This window comes from Zophobas morio, unplaced genomic scaffold, assembly GCF_036711695.1.
Source record: "Zophobas morio isolate AGI-343-1 ecotype UQ-CSIRO unplaced genomic scaffold, CSIRO_AGI_Zmor_V1 ptg001236l, whole genome shotgun sequence".
Taxonomy (NCBI): Eukaryota; Metazoa; Arthropoda; class Insecta; order Coleoptera; family Tenebrionidae; genus Zophobas; species Zophobas morio.
The window spans coordinates 1,991-17,637 of record NW_026973335.1 but is presented as its reverse complement, the minus strand read 5'-3'; the positions used below and the strand labels follow the sequence as shown (position 1 = coordinate 17,637).

Sequence of the window (15,647 nt, the reverse complement as noted above, 5' to 3'; positions counted from 1 at the left end):
GCCATTTGATCTTCCTCTTCTCATTCACACTTTCCTCTCGCGTCCCATCCCAGTGGCAAGCACAGTATTCATTGTCAACCAGAGTAACCATCTTAATTCCTTATTGAATGACCGTAATAGTGCCCTGTATATGAAGGCTCAGGTGTTAGGTTGTCCGCAGTCTCCATTGCATAATGCAAAGTACTGTAATGCACTCCTCCTCCCATTGTCTGCGGATCCCTATACACTTGGGTAATGAGAGATTCAAGCGCCACAGTTTATGATTTAGGTAAAGAAGGTCTTGGGGCGACGTTCTCTCATATTTTGAAAGAAGCGACTTATACGCTTTATGTGAAATTTTGGTGGTAAATGGATGGCTTGAAGCCGTATCATTAAGAGAGTGTGCAAGAAGGCTGGCAGCAAGGGAGTACTGTTTTCTAAGCATCGCAGTATTAGTTGCATGGGAGCCAATTCCTTGAAAAACCCAGTCAAATTAATGCCTTCCAGTTGGGAGGTTCTTTCCATAAAGTGGGTTTACTATTTGTTAAGTTCTTTTAAATTGTATTATTAATGTACCAAACGATTATCAGTCCAGTTTAAAGATACTATGCCTCTCCTATTTGAAGTACTGCACTCCCCCTAGGGCTGAAATATGTTTACAAACGCTTCGTGGTTTATCACTCATGCACATCTTTACAAAGAGCTTATAGTCCGGACCATAAAAAGAGTTAATAGGGCGGTTAGTAATAGATACATACGAAAAAATGGAGAAGGAAGAAATTTCCCCTGTTAAAGAGTTAATTTTGTACTCCCTTCAGACTTTATTTATCCAAGCCTAATATAATAGTTTTTCTATTTTGTATTTTTTTATTTTAGTGCTTTTCTGTTTTTTTTTATAGTTCAGTTTATGCCCAGCTGTTTCTTGTATTTGAGTTGCCCTTTAATATATATTTATATATATATACTTATCTTTTTAAACTAATTAAAAACCATATTTTTTCGTTTGTTTGATTACATTTAGGTCAAGTTACCAGGTATAGTGAGGGCTACTTTGTCGGGAGCATGACTTTTCATTTCATTTAGTGTGTGAAATGGTGGTGATGTTGTGCTTTTCAGGTGGTTAAAACTATCAAATAAATCATTACATAATCTTTTACCGTTTCGACGAACCTACATCATGTTTACTTTGTTTTTTGACAACTTAAAAAACCTGGGAAATCAACAATATCAGAAGCACTGTATTAGATATGTCATCTAATTCAAGTACTTTTATGAACTTATATTTAATTACTCTTTTGGTATTGATTAATATTTTCATTAAAATGTTTCCTTTGTTTTATTTATGGACCTTAATCCCAACAGTTATTTACTGTACATAGATGCGTTTTTTCTTTGCTAAATTTCCGCTGCACATGTGAACCCTGTGTCCATTAGCTCCTAAAGGAAGGTACCATAATCAGGGTCTAAAGGTTTTGTTAATACCTAAATCATTAGTGAACTACAATAGTTCAAGATCATAAGTAAGCCTTTTTACGGTAGGGGGTGACATGACCAAAGGGGAATGAACCTACATTAAGCATGTGCTCCGCCAATAAATGACAACCTTTCACCTTACCTAGATCGAAACCATCGGGAAGCTTAGAGGCACGAGGCGTCTGTAATCGCGAATTTGAATATGTAAGCACGATCTTTTTCGTGCGCTTTACGATAACGTCCCGGCGGTGAAAAGCAAACGTGGCTCCGTTAAAGAATGTACACTGAAAACGCGAAGGCTTATAAGTTAGTTTCAAACCAACGGTCAAATGCAAAAGAAACAACTAGATTGCATAATGCTACCATTCGTAGCACCAACCTACACACAGGTGCTTAAAAGGATCTTTAAATGATGACCGACGTCTAAATCGCTGTGGCCGCAGAGATAACTAAGGTTGTCTACGCGCATTCTGCACAAAAGTTAAGATAAGATCTTAAAGATGTTAAAGTACGCACAGGACACGCGCAAGCAACGAGATAAGAGAACAAGTCCCTGTATCTTTTATACAGGTCAAAAGCACTCTTTTTAATTATTAAAAAAAAAGGTTAAAAGTTTTGAATTTTTATAAGGCAACAGCACTAAGTGAGGTGATGTTGATGCGGAGGTTCAACTTTGTTTTCCTTCATTGTTATTATAATGTTATTATTATGTTATTGTTTATATTTTTTATAATATTTAATTTTGATTTTATTATATTTTTATTATATTTAATTCTGATGGTGTTGTTAAACTACAATATATGCCGATTACATAGCAGGCGCCCCTATCATAATTTTCATTAGATATTATGTTAATAGCTACCAATGCATTAACATAATTATCCACGCAAATTGTCATAAGTAGGCAATTTATGTTTACAGTAAGATTTATTTATCCACTTATTTTTGTAAATAATAGTTTCTATTTTCCAATAGTGAGTTGCGTTCATTTTTTCTCTGCGGTTTTTTTTGTTTGTTTGTCTTGTACGTGTACTTTGATATACTTTTACTCGTTTGAAAAGACTCAGAGACTTCAAGTCAACGTTGAAAGGTTTTTATACCCTAACAAGCAATTAGTAGTCCAAACTTTACCGACTAAGTTAACACCCTGATTTGCAGCATACATGAAAAAACTAAAAAAAGCGATTGACGATTATCTAAACTGGAAAATATAGGTTGAGTTTTACCCCTTGACAGTAGGAAACTCTAAATGCTCTGTATGACCCAACGTCGAATGATGAAGAAAAATTACAAGTTGAACAAAGTAAAAGGGTCAAGGAAGGACTTGAAATAATTTAACATAGAAATTCCTGCCGTTAGAGTAACTCTTAAAAAGTAACTGATGGATAGAAAATTTGATACAAGCGAAATTATAGCCTCCCTTCCAGATAAAATTTGATAACTTACTTGAGCGTAAAAAGTAACACAACTATGGATTTTAAAATTTTTAGAAAATATATAAAAACAGCTCGTTTTTATTTTGCTCTCCTAGGCGAACTTAACTAAGTATTACTTAAAATAGATAAATTTATGAAATGCGGAAGATTCATAATATCATACTTTGCACCAGTGAAATGGCAGAGGTTTGGCAAGTTATTTGCAATCGTTCTGAGAGGTAATGTGAGCGGGAAGCAACATCAAAGTTCGAAAAGAAGAAGGATAACTCTAAATCTCGCAATATTAACATTTTTCTGCAATCTTGCCCAGCTTAAGGGTTTTCAACTAAAACAATTTGCATATTATCCCGATGAATCTACAAGTGCAAAAGCACCTGGTTAGCCATGAGCCCTCCTTAACTGTCACAGTGTGGTGCTTCCATTCCCACATTCCCAAAGGCTCATATCGCTTCTTGGGGGGATCTGTACTTTTTAGAGTAACCAGCTGCACGAGCGAACTTCCCGGTGCTGGTGATCTTTCGAAAACTATACACTGGTACATTACGATATGACCCTTTGGGAAATAATTAGTGCACTTTCCTGGCCTGAATCTCCAAAGCCCTTGCTTGGCTACCAATAACACATGTAACCAATAGGGGTAGTAATTACCCCATCTAAGGTCAAAGCCATGTCCCTAACGCGATAATGAGGAATGAAAAGGGTAGCTAGGCACCAGAAAGCTTGTAATCCCCCATGGCCCCATAAAACGCAATAAGGGAATGGATTTCACGAATTTCACTCATAAGTGAGGATTCCAATAATATGTGTTTTTGAAGCTTTCCTCTATTCACATGGCTTCGCTGCTCCAGTCATGGCTCTTATAGGCATGAAGCACATAATATTACGGCTTTTCTATATAAAATTTCTTAGAGGCTCTTTTAAGTCATCAAGTCATCAGATATCTTTATTGGATAGGGAGACTCATTGCTTCAATTAAGTCTATTTCTTGACGCCTATACTCCTTAGCGGTGGAGTCGAGGTTGGTTTCCCAATCCGGGATTGCGTAGTATGCTAATTTATCAGCCAACTTTTACAAACGCCGCTCCAACAGATTTCCGGGTCTCTGGTGGAGCATTTTCCCATACACAGCATCCCAGTTTAAAAATAAAGCCAAGTAACCTCCGAACCCGTTGACAACAACCGTCGGTGCTCGCGGAAATTCTTCTTGAGCCTCTATCCCATTTTCATCAATGAAGGTAACGACCTGGGAATGGTATACGTGGAGGGGTTTAGAAATATTAAAGCGTCTTCATGAACCACTTTCCTCTTTTCTCTTTCGCAAAGGTGAGAGATTGTTTGCATTGCTTTGTCTTTAATTCCGCAGCTTCAAATGCAGCATTTTAATTACGGCATATTAGGAGACTTACTCGCGAGAAATAATTCTACTTATTTTCTACATCTCTTCGTGTCCACTACTAATTAGTTTGCGCATAATGCCTCTCAAGGTTTCATCTTCGTCACAACTACATTCACACCAAAGATTTAGTTCAACGATAATTCATTAATTACCTGTTTTTAACTCTTAGTCTGTGGGAGAGTCGGAGGACGAGGTGCTTTGGGTCTGGACCCGGTTGCCTCTTTGTGAACGGGCGTGGTTACTAATATGTTGGAGCGTAGTAATTTCCAACTTTGTCATCAAGTTGCTTTTTACACACCTCTTCGGCGTTCATTTTTTTCGATTTGTTAAATCTTCTAAAATAAAATGTCAAAAATTCATTAACCCTAGTTATTATAAAAAGGAATGTTTTTTTAAAAACAAGGGGTAACTGACACTACGAATTCCGCTGCAAAATAAAAACATACTTAAATTTAGCTTTTAAGACAAATAAAAGACATTCCAAATATATTCTTAACTCTGGAGCAGGTTTTCATGAAGACAACCACTACTCAAAAAATATTTAAATATCTAAGAGTATGTACGTGGAGTAACTGAAAAAGCTTTAGCAACAGGCGAAGGCCTTTATTAAGATGGCATGCGCTATTTATCACACCGATAGTAATTAACTCCTGGGAAAACTGTGTATCCAGAGAGACTATAGCGTTTGACCAAGCAGTGTGGCTCGTGGGGTAATGTGTTGGCACGAACCGCTCCCGGGATGCAGGCGGGCTACTCTCTAGAGATAGCAATTTAAAATACCACTACATAAAAAAAAAGGTTTTAACCGAAAAGAACATATGTATAAAATATTGTTGCAGCAACGAGATACTAGCCAACTTGTTTACAAAATTTATCGCAAGAAGAATATTTATAAAACTTAAGAACAAACTCTTCGATAAGCGTTATTAATTGTGAAGGGTTAGAAAGTTTAAATAAAAAGATCCCAGTACATGATTATGAGCGCAAATTGCCATAATTAGGCAATATTTATGATTATAATGAATTGATTTCTCCATCATTTAATTTTGTTTATCTGCGCATTGTTTTCGAGGTGCCCTTTGCGTGTGCTCATCCTATATACCTGTACTTGATGAAGGTTTCATGAAAATGTATATAACCTAACAGCTTCAGCCTTTCACTTAACACATATTATAAGCAATAATTTTATATAAGTTTTACTCTATATATTGTGTCTTTCAAACCTCTTTTTTTAAAAAGTAATTATATTATGATTGTAGAACTTGTTTGAACGTAACCGCCTCATTAAAGCTTAAGATGACATACAAATGATGTAAAGCTGATACCTGTAATCATTATAACTCGGAAATTTTTAATTTTATTTTTACTCTTTGTTGTTCCTTTGCGCGTCTATTAAGTAGTCAATAGCTCTGTATAAAGGTAAAAAAAAGTAACAGAGTAAAAACCAGCCTTACTAGATTGTCTCGCACTCGTTTTTTAGAGGTCAAAGCCACCTTAAGAGCACGAAATAAAGACATATACTAAACCTTAGACTAAACTTTTCTTTAGCCACCACCCCAATAAAAATGGTAACTTAAAAGCCTTTAGTATACACTCTAAGGACAATAATATTATAATGTTTTAGTCATTCTGAAATATTGGTAGTAGTTATCGCGAAAAATTAATTTAAAAGGTTCCGCTTCTTACATTTGGAGTTAACTTAACCTATATTACCAGTCATATTTTTTTATTCTCTGTCAATGGTCTTTAAAATAGCATCGTAGTCAACAAATGCGTAAAAAAAGTAAAATTATTGTATTACAAGTGCAGAGAAATAAATATAAAATATGAAGAGTATGAAAGTTTTTCTTTAAAGTGGGTATAAGTTGATCTAGTGGAAAGAGCTCGTTTATTTTTACTATCCCATCACATTTTCGTATTTTAATTAAACTTGCTGGATAGAAAATGTAATAATAAAAAAACCTAGTGAACAATAAAGGATAAACTTGTTAGCACCATATCAGACTTGTATATAATATGTATAAGTATAAAATAGATAAATAAATCAGGACATAAATAACCTTTCAAGGATGTACAACAAAAGGAGAGCACGGAGCAAATCTTTGGTGGCGTATGCTTTACACTCGATTTAAACTCCACCACGCCTAAATTCATATGTATCTCGAGGAGACAATTTTATTGAGTTTCCTACATTTACGTATCTGTACAAGTAGGAAGTTTTTTTATTATTTTCTGTCAATTTAATTTATTTATTTAGAGTAGATGTAAAATTAAAGTATTTAACTATCTGTAAATTTTTTTAATTAGCCACTAAAACTATATTTAATTATAATTAGCGACTAAATATTACAATTAAATAGATGTTAGCTTTAATTGGTTATAAAAATATTAGTATATGCTATGGGAGCGGTTGATTCTCAACTATGACTGCCTTACTTTCCGGGCCATTTAATTTAGTTAAGTTTGTCTTACAGGGTTAAACAATAAAGTAAAGTATAATTTATTCCAAATTTAATATGGCGTTAGCCAAAGCTTAGAGGCACTAATAATTAATTTGCTCTTAAGCCCCCTGTGTAGAACAGCACCGGCCACATACTTTATAATTATTAAGTATTGTGCTTTCACACTCATCCCTTAACTGCATTTAAAAGTTAATTTATTTTTGTGTTATAGCAAAATTTTTTTAAAACATCTGATACGAGTTAAGAAAAATCCATGATGTCTCTTGGTCAGTGCAGGGTTAGCTAAATGTATATAGCCTTTGTGAGACCTGGGTAAATGTTTATTTTTAAAAATTTCTTAATAATGTGGTAGCTATAGCGAAGTTAGCATGGTGGCCTCCTAATAACTGCCTCCAAAAATATTTACCCACAATAGGTTTATATTTATACATCAACCCTTTAACGGGCAAAACTCTTTGGATTAAAAGACATTTGTTTTACGTTCACTGTTAACTAAATTTACCACCTCTTCATATTTTGTTGATTGCTGGCTAATCCGTCAGAACATAGTACTCAAACTTAGCAGAGGTTGTTTCAGAGCCCGAGCCTGTCGTTTAGGGTCAAGTTGCAGAAACCTACACGCAAATTGAAACTAGGCAACAAGTGATAAACATAGTAACCAGTAAACTATAAGGGGTTACAGAGTAGTTACCAAGACGAAAAACTCTCTGTCTTTTGTCAAGTTGATAAAGCGCCTGATAGCCTGGAACTATAAAAGAAAATTTTATATCTACTAACAATCAAGATGAGACAATTAAAAATAGACGTTAAAAAATAAGTAAACTTTCACCTTGTGAAATAAGTTTTTAAATGCGGTTGAGCATTTTTAAGTAATAATTTATAGGGTGAAAATTTATTTTTTTTCATCATGCCTGCAGGGGTCATTTGGGGGTTATAGTGAAGGTTTAGGTGTATGACGAGTAACATATTTAGTATTAATGTTAACGCCATCATGCTGGTCCTCCGCTTCGTTCGCTCTTTTTACCAGTTCAAATGTCGTTGCACTTACAGTTTTAGGGTTGAAGCCTTAATGCATGATTTTATTAACAAACAAGAAGATATTGATGAGTTATCTTTCACTAAAAATGTGGCGCGATCAAATGAAACTGTGGATATAAAGAGAAAACGATTGAAATATCAAGGCAAATATAGAGGCATTCTTGAGTCCAGTTTGCTGTTATCAAATTTTTGTGACACCAAAATCCCCGAGTTGAACGAGTACTGTTTCTTATAATCATAACGATACTTAATTGTTTTATATAAAACTACTTTATTTTTAAGGGAGGAGTTAAACGATTTAGATAGGTTGCTTAGCGAGAATGACTGGGATATATACAGCTGGATAACTGGAAGGGCCCCTTTACCTGAGGTTCATAAAACAACAGTATTCGAGAAGGTACTTTTTATTAGATACGGTTATTTAGTTTTAAATCAAACCCAACACTGATACTTGGTGTAAAGAATAGTATTCTTAATAAATATTACACTCGTAGACTACATACCCTTTGTTCAAATTAAGAGGTCACAATTTGAACGTACAAGCCCGAATAATCTTAGTTTGCTTCTTATAGTAATTTAATTCCCCTATTTTACTTTATTGACGACTTAAAAAAAGTACCTACTTTATAAAGTAGTGCACATAATTATTAGCTTATATTGGTGACGAAAAGTATTGCGTGTATATAAGATAATAATAGAGCCATTCTAATAGCATTGATGCTGATATATTTATTGTTTTATGCAGATCAACCATTTTAGTAAAAATGAACTTAAAAGCGTGTTGAAGAAAATGAATCTTCAGTGAAAAGTTTGTTTATTTTCTTATTAATTAATCTGTTCTTTGTTTAAAATAAACTATATACTCTTTCTACTCCGTTTACCTACTGTACTAAACGCCGACAGAATTTTTTTGATCATTTTTTTAAAGTGTAATTAAGTTGAAATGTTTCATTATGTTTATTTTTATTATATGCTGGGGTACTTAGCTTCTTTAATCTGTACTATAAACCAATCTTTTGCAATTCTTTTAAACGTGAGATAATTTAGCTACTAACTATAACCACTCCTGGGCTAATAGAGTTTCTGTTTTTAGCACAGAAGTTATCCTGAAAAGGTTGCCAAATTTAGGTCTACTTACTTTTTCTTATCTTTAAAACTATGAGGTAGTCGTTAAGAGGCTAAGATGCACGGTTTTGCGTCTGAGTATGGGCAGCGGGATCGAGGATGGCAAATAATAGGCGTAGCACCCTAAACGAAGAACTAAGACTCGATACTGTGCGTAAATCATTTGGAAAAGTTATGCTGCAACCATTAGTAACGAAAACTTTTTAAAGGAGATAAATAAGCAGTGCAAAAAATTGCAAGTAAACTAATTTTTATTAACGACGGTGCCTAGGCTCGATCGAGTTAAAAAACTCCGAATGCTCGAGCTCTCAAACAGGAGTGATCTCAAATATAACACAAATAGCTTTCACGGTGTCACTACTTTCTTGACATTAAGGACTCGCGCTTACGCGCATCACGAATGGCTCCTCACCCATGGCTTGTAAATAAGGTCACTCGCCAGCAGGCGATTAGTGTGCTTGGCTAGCCTGTCGTAAAGGACGTTGGCATTACGTTGAAGACGACGTCTAAAGGGCCCAACTGATGGTTACTGGTGAAGGGCTGCATTCCCCACAAACCATGGCGCATTTGTCATCAAGCGCAGCAATTTATTCTGTCACACTTGTAATGCCGACGCTATTGCAGTAAACTCGTAGACCTAGGCAGCAGACGCGTATGTCCTTATTAACTGGAAGTAAGAAATATACTACTACCGTTTGTTTTGCAGAGGAAGCTTGCTCTTGCCGCATAGTAAAGGGTAAAGCGCCTTAATTGCTGCCTTAAACTTCGCCACTAGATAGTCCACGTGAGGCCGCCAAGAACATTTGTTGTCAGCGATGATTTCCAAGTATTTCGCTTGACAACACCACGGGGTCTTTACGCCAACAAGGGGACCCTCTTCTTAGAATTAAAAGCGCTTTGCTCTTCATCGCATTTATAGAAACTTTCCAATTACAAAACCAGTCAGCAAGGGCGTCAAGATAGCATAGCGCGGTGGGAGACTTCGACGAGGAGTAAAGACCGTATCATCGGCGCAGAGGACAATTCGTGTGTGTCGATTTGAAGGCAAGGGCAAGTCGCTTATATAAATTGCAAATAAAGAGGACAAAAGAAGGAATCCCTGAGTGGTCCCTGCGGTCAGAGATCGCAGCGGCGACTGTGCGCCTCCCGCGCGCCTACTGAAGATGCGGCCATTTAGATAAAACTTCAGCACTTTGTAAAGGTCATAAGGGGCGGATAACGAGCGCAGTTTTTGCAGCAGGCCTTCATGCCAAACTTGATCAAACGCTTTTTTAACGTCAAGGAAGACTGCGCCTGTGGCCTTCTTAAAGTTAAAAGCGCGAGGTGTTCCTTTCAGTTAAGCGGAGTAACTGCTGGGCCATCGAGTGCCCTTGCCGATATACAAATTGAAACTCCTTCTAGGCGTCCCGAGCATCAACCATCTCTCTTAGAGGGCGCAGTAAAACGGCCTCACCCACTTTGACCACCGCTCACTGGAGATTTATGGGTTGGTACTTGCTAGTTGCTGATTTCGGTTTAAGTGTCTTGGGCAGCATTATAACGGCCGCCATCTTCTATCGGATCGGAAAGGCGCCAAGAACCATCGCAGATTTTTACTAGCAGACACAGATAATTATCCTTGTTAATGGCAATTTCTTCAGCATCTCATTGGTGATACCATAGGGGCCAGGCGCTACGGCGAATACGCTAGAAGCTTGCCAACATTAACTAGCTCAAGTGATTCGTGAACATCGGGAAGGGGTAGGCTCAGTCAAGGGAGCACATCATTGGCAGTGAAGAGGGTAGCTGGCTTGTTTTTGGGTAGCAAGGAGGTTAACGAAAAGAGTAGCCTTATCTGCAGCGCTCTCGGCCACTATATTTCCCTTCACGAAGGGACGATAGTGGTGCGAATCCCCGATTTCTAATCTTTATAACAAATTTCCAAAGGAGGAGGAGCAATTGCTGTTACTTGATTCAGAGATATTGTGCAGCTTGGCCTCCCATTTATTGTTAAACTGGGCCATTAGCTTCTTTCTTATGCACCTGTGCGGTCGAATCAAGCGCAAGTTTGTCTTCGGCGCTCTGCGACATGGTCGCACGGATAAGATGTCGGCGTTGGCAGATAAGTGTTTTTAGTTCGTCCAGGGCGGTACGTTACTTCACGAATAATCGTGGCAGTAGTGTGAGCCATGTTCAGAGCGCTTTCGAATAAGGCGACAGCATCATCCAGCAGGGCGGGAGTAGAAGGTAATGACGTACACAGCGGGAGCATGACTCTCGTCCCAGTTGGTAAAAAATGCGGGTGATAGTCTTCGGTGTAATCTTCGTCACCTAATTCGAGAATAACTGGAAGATGATCGGAGGAAAGCTCGTGGAGCTCTCTCCTCGCTTTTGTGAGACGTATGTCTTAAGTATGTCTATATCCAATACGTCCATTGTGCCTGTCGCCGCCGAGTGTATTAGTTGCTGGGGACCTAGCATGCACAGCTCGTGCTCATTAGCATAGACCTCAAGGATGTGGTCATTCAGATGAAAGGGTCCTTGTAATTAAAATCTCCGCACAAAACAGAAGAGGAGTCACTCGCAAAGATGACGTCCAAATGGAAGGACGGTAGTAGATTCCGAGGGAATTTGTAAAAAGCGATCACAGCCACGGGCCCCTGGCCGACCGTACAAAGAAAAATTCCACTGCCCCGAGGCTTTGCAGAGTTGGCAGAGAAATCGAGTGATAAATGCTCAGTTTTACTAAGACAGCCACGACCTCGCCGCGTGCATCGATTTGGTCTTGGCGATACGTAACAAAGTTGCACAGGTTAAATGCGATGTTAGGAAGGAGGTAGTCTCGTTTGATAACGCACATATCAATTCTTTCACGTTGTAACAGCTCCTAGAACTCATGTTCCTTAATCTGAAAACCATTCGCATTCCAGAAAATAGTCGAATGTAATAACGCGCCTTTGGTTTAGAAAAGCATTGCAAAAACAGATTCTAATCCTGTCACAGTTTCAAGAATGCTAGATAAACCCGTCGTTAAAATTGCTAACACCTTCCGTGATGTCTGTGGTTGTTGCTGTTACTGATCAGTTTTCGTGAACAGTAGCTTTAGAAACTAACAGAATAGTGGACGGGACTTGATGAGGTTCTGTCCTCCAACGGGACGCGTAAGAGAACCCCGGAGTAACCGTGTTGTTTGTAGTAAGCACCGACGGAGTGGACTTAGCGAGTTGGTTGGCTACTTTCTGCGGATAGTACTTGCAGCTTTGATAATTAGCGGCCTGCGCTTCACCGCAATATTTGCATAAGTAGCAGGGCTATTTCTTGTTTTCGTGCATAGGACTGTCAAGTGGCCCATGCCACTTTCACGCATCGAAAGAACGCAGTGCAAAAGCTTGCGGAGATGCACAAAGTTCTGACAACGATGGCACTGGCCAACGCAATTACTCTTCCTATGTTCCTCCACTCGAATTTGATGAGGAATAGTCCTCAGTACTAACACCTTTTGTCTCTCAATTCAGTGTATACATATACCAAAACTAGTGGTGACGATTGCTTCTTCCGTTTGCCAATGGCGATGTTCTCCGTGTGCATTCGCGCAACTAGAAGGGGTGTGATGCCCTGAGCGCATTTGGTGGTGGTGTTGGTGAGCGGGGGGAGGGGTTGGTTGTATTGTTATACGAATGAACTGCAAGCTGAGTTTCTTCCATCTTCCATGTCTATTTACTGAACTTGCTACCTCTCTTTACATCAATGTAATGTTTTAAGGACTACAGTCAACTCGAGAGACTACGCGAGCAGGGGGTTCTAACTAACAATATATAAAATATTTTAATAAGATTGAAAAAGTTTTTTTACGTAGTATAAAATATTAAACACTGACGAAGCTATTAAAAAAATACATAGCATGATGAAAGTGTAGATATATATAAAAATGTGATTTAGATTTTCGTGTTAGTTACAACTCCTTCACACCAATAGTTGCTTAACAATACGAACAACAAAAAATAGGCATTCCAATGGCTCCTCGCTTTTTTTTTACTAGCGATGCAAAAGAAACTTAAAAATACGAGCGTCACAAAAAGAAGTTATAGAAATGCACATCTTCTACGCAAAAGACAAAGTAAATTTATTGACATTTTTTTTTATTAATAAAGTTGAGAGTAAATTTCTTTTTCAGTGCTTCACTATATTTCGTCGTTGAGGATCTTTTCCCTTAACTGGCTCATAAACGCGCACTGATTAATAAAAAAGTCAAAAAGAATATATTTAGAAACCGAAAAACAAAAGAAGAAACCATAAAGTGAACATTATGGATAGACGCGAGAGTCAATGCGGTGAGCTCGTTGGCCTTAAATAAGTGATGGACGTATGAGCGCCTGCAAGGACACCTTATTAGCCACCCATGTAACGACACCGATAAATATCAGACTTACGAGTGGTTCGCGCAAGTAAAACAAAGGCAGCCTCTTTCTATAGGTCCCAAAATCATTTAGAAATGCCGTCGACTTTATATTGATGCAACCGTCTCTATCGGCCTTACAAAGTTTACGGAATATCGGATTGGCGGACAAGAGAGAGCAATACCGCACTAGCAGGCGACCGTGCCGAGCGAGCTTAGTAGGGAAGCTTGAGTCGTAAGTATCGATACCAAAGCCGACGGTGTTGGTGATGCAAAAGATATCTCCCACGCCCAGAAGATGACAGGGCTGGTACGTGAGTCCCAAGATCATTTTGTAAAATAAAAATCTCAGAGAAATACCTTATCACGCGGGAGCATTACTGACAGTCCACGCAAAAGTTTTATCATTTCTTCTTTAGTTTGACCTAAACTACCACCTTAAAAAAAAAATTATAAAAGTGCAAAACTTTATAAAAATTATATCTTTATAAAATAGTTAAGCTAACCTATAGAATGGCCATCAAAAGGCTCAGAACAAAGTAAATTTATACTTTTTTCTCTTAAAGATATATCCACGCCTCCGTGAATTACCTAAAAAAAAATTGAACGAAAAAAAGTTTAACTGACGAGCACCTTAAAGAAGACAATACCGAATAAATGGCTTGATTTTCAGGAGATTTCAAATGTTCTTTCAAAGAACGGATTTCCCAGCGGTGTGTTCGTTCAAAGGAGCTCAAAAGTTGATCACAAGAAGCAGCAACGCACGGCAGTTCGTCAAAAGATACAATAATGTCGCTTTTGATTTTCTTTTGTGCTTGAATCGAACTTTCCGGTGTTAAAAAAATGTGCGAACCGTTTCTGTCGCGCTAAAAGTTCTAATTATAAACAAAATTAAAAGGAGGAAGAGAGCGACCTGTACGAACGAAAAACTACGCCTTCCTCAGATATTTTAACAACTAAATTATTATTATATTTGACATTCTTAGAAGATTTCTTAAAACCTCCTTGAAAATTTAAAAAGTAAAACAGAAGTGACTTCAATAAAAATAAGATAACAATTTTATAGAAGGCGACGAATGCTGGGAAATAAGGTTAACTTCTCATAAAGAAACAACTCCATATAAAAACTAAATAATAGAACGATTAATATGGAGATTATAAATATTTATCACTAATCCTTGAGAAAAGTACAAGTTGTACTAATATATTTAAAATAAACTTTATTAAAAAGTACTATATTAAAAGATTTCTAGTAGCCAAAGAGTATTATAATACACTTGCAGATTTAAAAAAAACTAAAATCATTTGAAGGCATATAACAAATTTCAACTAAAAGATTAATATATAAAAATGTATAAAGTCCCAAAGGCCCACAAGCCAGCTTAACAAAAAAATACATACCTAAAGGTTCTCGTCGCAAAGAAAAAACCTAAAAGACCTACTAAATTATTTAACAAAAAAAGAGTATTTACTGAACCTGGAAACCACCACTATCAGTAATGATGGGTCCTTTATAATTCATAAATCTGTGAATACCACCCTTTAGTAGTAAATAAGGTATAAATAAATTATATAAGAAATCGGTATAAAAAAATTTAAAGCGCCATTACGGCTTGCTGAATGGTATCCACACCGGGATGAACCAGAAGATGAAAGGTGTTGCTAAACGTAAAGGATTACAGAAATGGAGATACAAAAGAGTTCTTGCAAAGGAAATTTACCAAAATAGTAACTCTAAATTAGTACTTAAAATTTGCTGAGAGGTAAGTCCTTTTACAGAAGCGTTTGTTCCAACACTGACAAAAGAAGGTGTATGTATATCGCCGTGTAAAGTACTAATTTTACCGACTCGTGCTCTACGACATTAAGAACAAAAAAAAATTTAGTATAAATTCAAGCAAAAAAAACAGCATAAAAACAGCATAAAAACGAACAGTGATTTTGATGACCGGTGAAGGATTTGAAATGAAAAGGCCTTTGGAAGAGTACCCATTATGTGCTATTTAATTAAAAGCTACAGGTTTTGCGAACGACAAGTAACGCTAATAAGCTAAATTTATATATAAATTACTTTGCGCCACTGAACAAGCTAAGTTTTCGAGTGACTACAAACCAAATCGATACGGTTTGCATAGTATTTACTGTATGAGGAAAGACCACATGTGATTATATAAGTGTGATTCGCACACCAGCTGCAGTCTTCTTTTTCTGTTAATTGTGCGGTGGGTTTGGTGCGCTTGGAGTCTGTAATGATCAAATAAATTTACAGTGCTTTCTAGTACTTCGACTTTCTTATATTATATCACTTTATTATCCATAATATACTTTATATTATCTATACATTACTTTTCTGTCTATATATA

At 37.0% G+C, this 15,647-nt stretch overlaps 2 protein-coding genes and 2 long non-coding RNA genes across 6 annotated transcripts; 2 read left to right on the top strand and 2 right to left on the bottom strand.

Annotated features, from left to right (window-relative positions):
• Positions 1 to 2,478: 2,478 nt before the first annotated feature.
• Positions 2,479 to 4,618, top strand: LOC135122427 (uncharacterized). The gene is made up of 3 exons (XR_010279380.1): positions 2,479 to 4,211; positions 4,286 to 4,372; positions 4,454 to 4,618. It is a non-coding gene; the product is annotated as an uncharacterized LOC135122427 (long non-coding RNA).
• A 3,157-nt stretch (positions 4,619 to 7,775) lies between these two features.
• On the top strand, positions 7,776 to 8,589 carry LOC135122426 (uncharacterized). Its single transcript, XM_064046596.1, has 3 exons — positions 7,776 to 8,003; positions 8,067 to 8,181; positions 8,530 to 8,589. The coding sequence occupies exons 1-3, from the start codon at positions 7,816 to 7,818 to the stop codon at positions 8,587 to 8,589; spliced, it is 363 nt and encodes a 120-aa protein (XP_063902666.1). The 5' UTR covers positions 7,776 to 7,815.
• A 4,458-nt stretch (positions 8,590 to 13,047) lies between these two features.
• On the bottom strand, positions 13,048 to 13,363 carry LOC135122430 (uncharacterized). The gene is made up of 3 exons (XR_010279381.1): positions 13,319 to 13,363; positions 13,180 to 13,261; positions 13,048 to 13,120 (listed from the first exon to the last, which is right to left on the bottom strand). It is a non-coding gene; the product is annotated as an uncharacterized LOC135122430 (long non-coding RNA).
• A 2-nt stretch (positions 13,364 to 13,365) lies between these two features.
• On the bottom strand, positions 13,366 to 15,387 carry LOC135122429 (queuine tRNA-ribosyltransferase-like). 3 transcript variants are annotated; one of them, XM_064046598.1, is made up of 11 exons: positions 15,356 to 15,387; positions 15,219 to 15,283; positions 15,006 to 15,140; positions 14,895 to 14,946; positions 14,762 to 14,824; positions 14,686 to 14,713; positions 13,935 to 14,159; positions 13,791 to 13,875; positions 13,645 to 13,721; positions 13,470 to 13,591; positions 13,366 to 13,412 (listed from the first exon to the last, which is right to left on the bottom strand). In XM_064046598.1, the coding sequence occupies exons 2-7, from the start codon at positions 15,275 to 15,277 to the stop codon at positions 14,059 to 14,061; spliced, it is 438 nt and encodes a 145-aa protein (XP_063902668.1). In that variant the 5' UTR covers positions 15,278 to 15,283; positions 15,356 to 15,387; the 3' UTR covers positions 13,366 to 13,412; positions 13,470 to 13,591; positions 13,645 to 13,721; positions 13,791 to 13,875; positions 13,935 to 14,058. The 3 variants fall into 3 exon arrangements, with proteins under 3 accessions (XP_063902668.1, XP_063902667.1, XP_063902669.1); XM_064046597.1 differs by having other exon boundaries at positions 15,219 to 15,298; positions 15,356 to 15,370; XM_064046599.1 differs by having other exon boundaries at positions 13,470 to 13,566; positions 15,219 to 15,298; positions 15,356 to 15,370.
• Between the last annotated feature and the right edge of the window lie 260 nt (positions 15,388 to 15,647).

Bases quoted from the DNA above. Each gene is read 5' to 3' on its own strand.
- LOC135122429 (XM_064046598.1), bottom strand. From the start codon at position 15,277: ATGGGTACTCTTCCAAAGGCCTTTTCATTTCAAATCCTTCACCGGTCA. The intron at 15,141-15,218 runs GTTCGTTTTTAT...TTAATGTCGTAG, and splicing joins CACCGGTCATCAAAATCACT to AGCACGAGTCGGTAAAATTA. The intron at 14,714-14,761 runs GTTCAGTAAATA...TAGGTCTTTTAG, and splicing joins CTGATAGTGGTGGTTTCCAG to GTTTTTTCTTTGCGACGAGA.
- LOC135122426 (XM_064046596.1), top strand. From the start codon at position 7,816: ATGCATGATTTTATTAACAAACAAGAAGATATTGATGAGTTATCTTTC. The intron at 8,004-8,066 runs GTACTGTTTCTT...TTTATTTTTAAG, and splicing joins AAAATCCCCGAGTTGAACGA to GGAGGAGTTAAACGATTTAG. The intron at 8,182-8,529 runs GTACTTTTTATT...TGTTTTATGCAG, and splicing joins AAACAACAGTATTCGAGAAG to ATCAACCATTTTAGTAAAAA.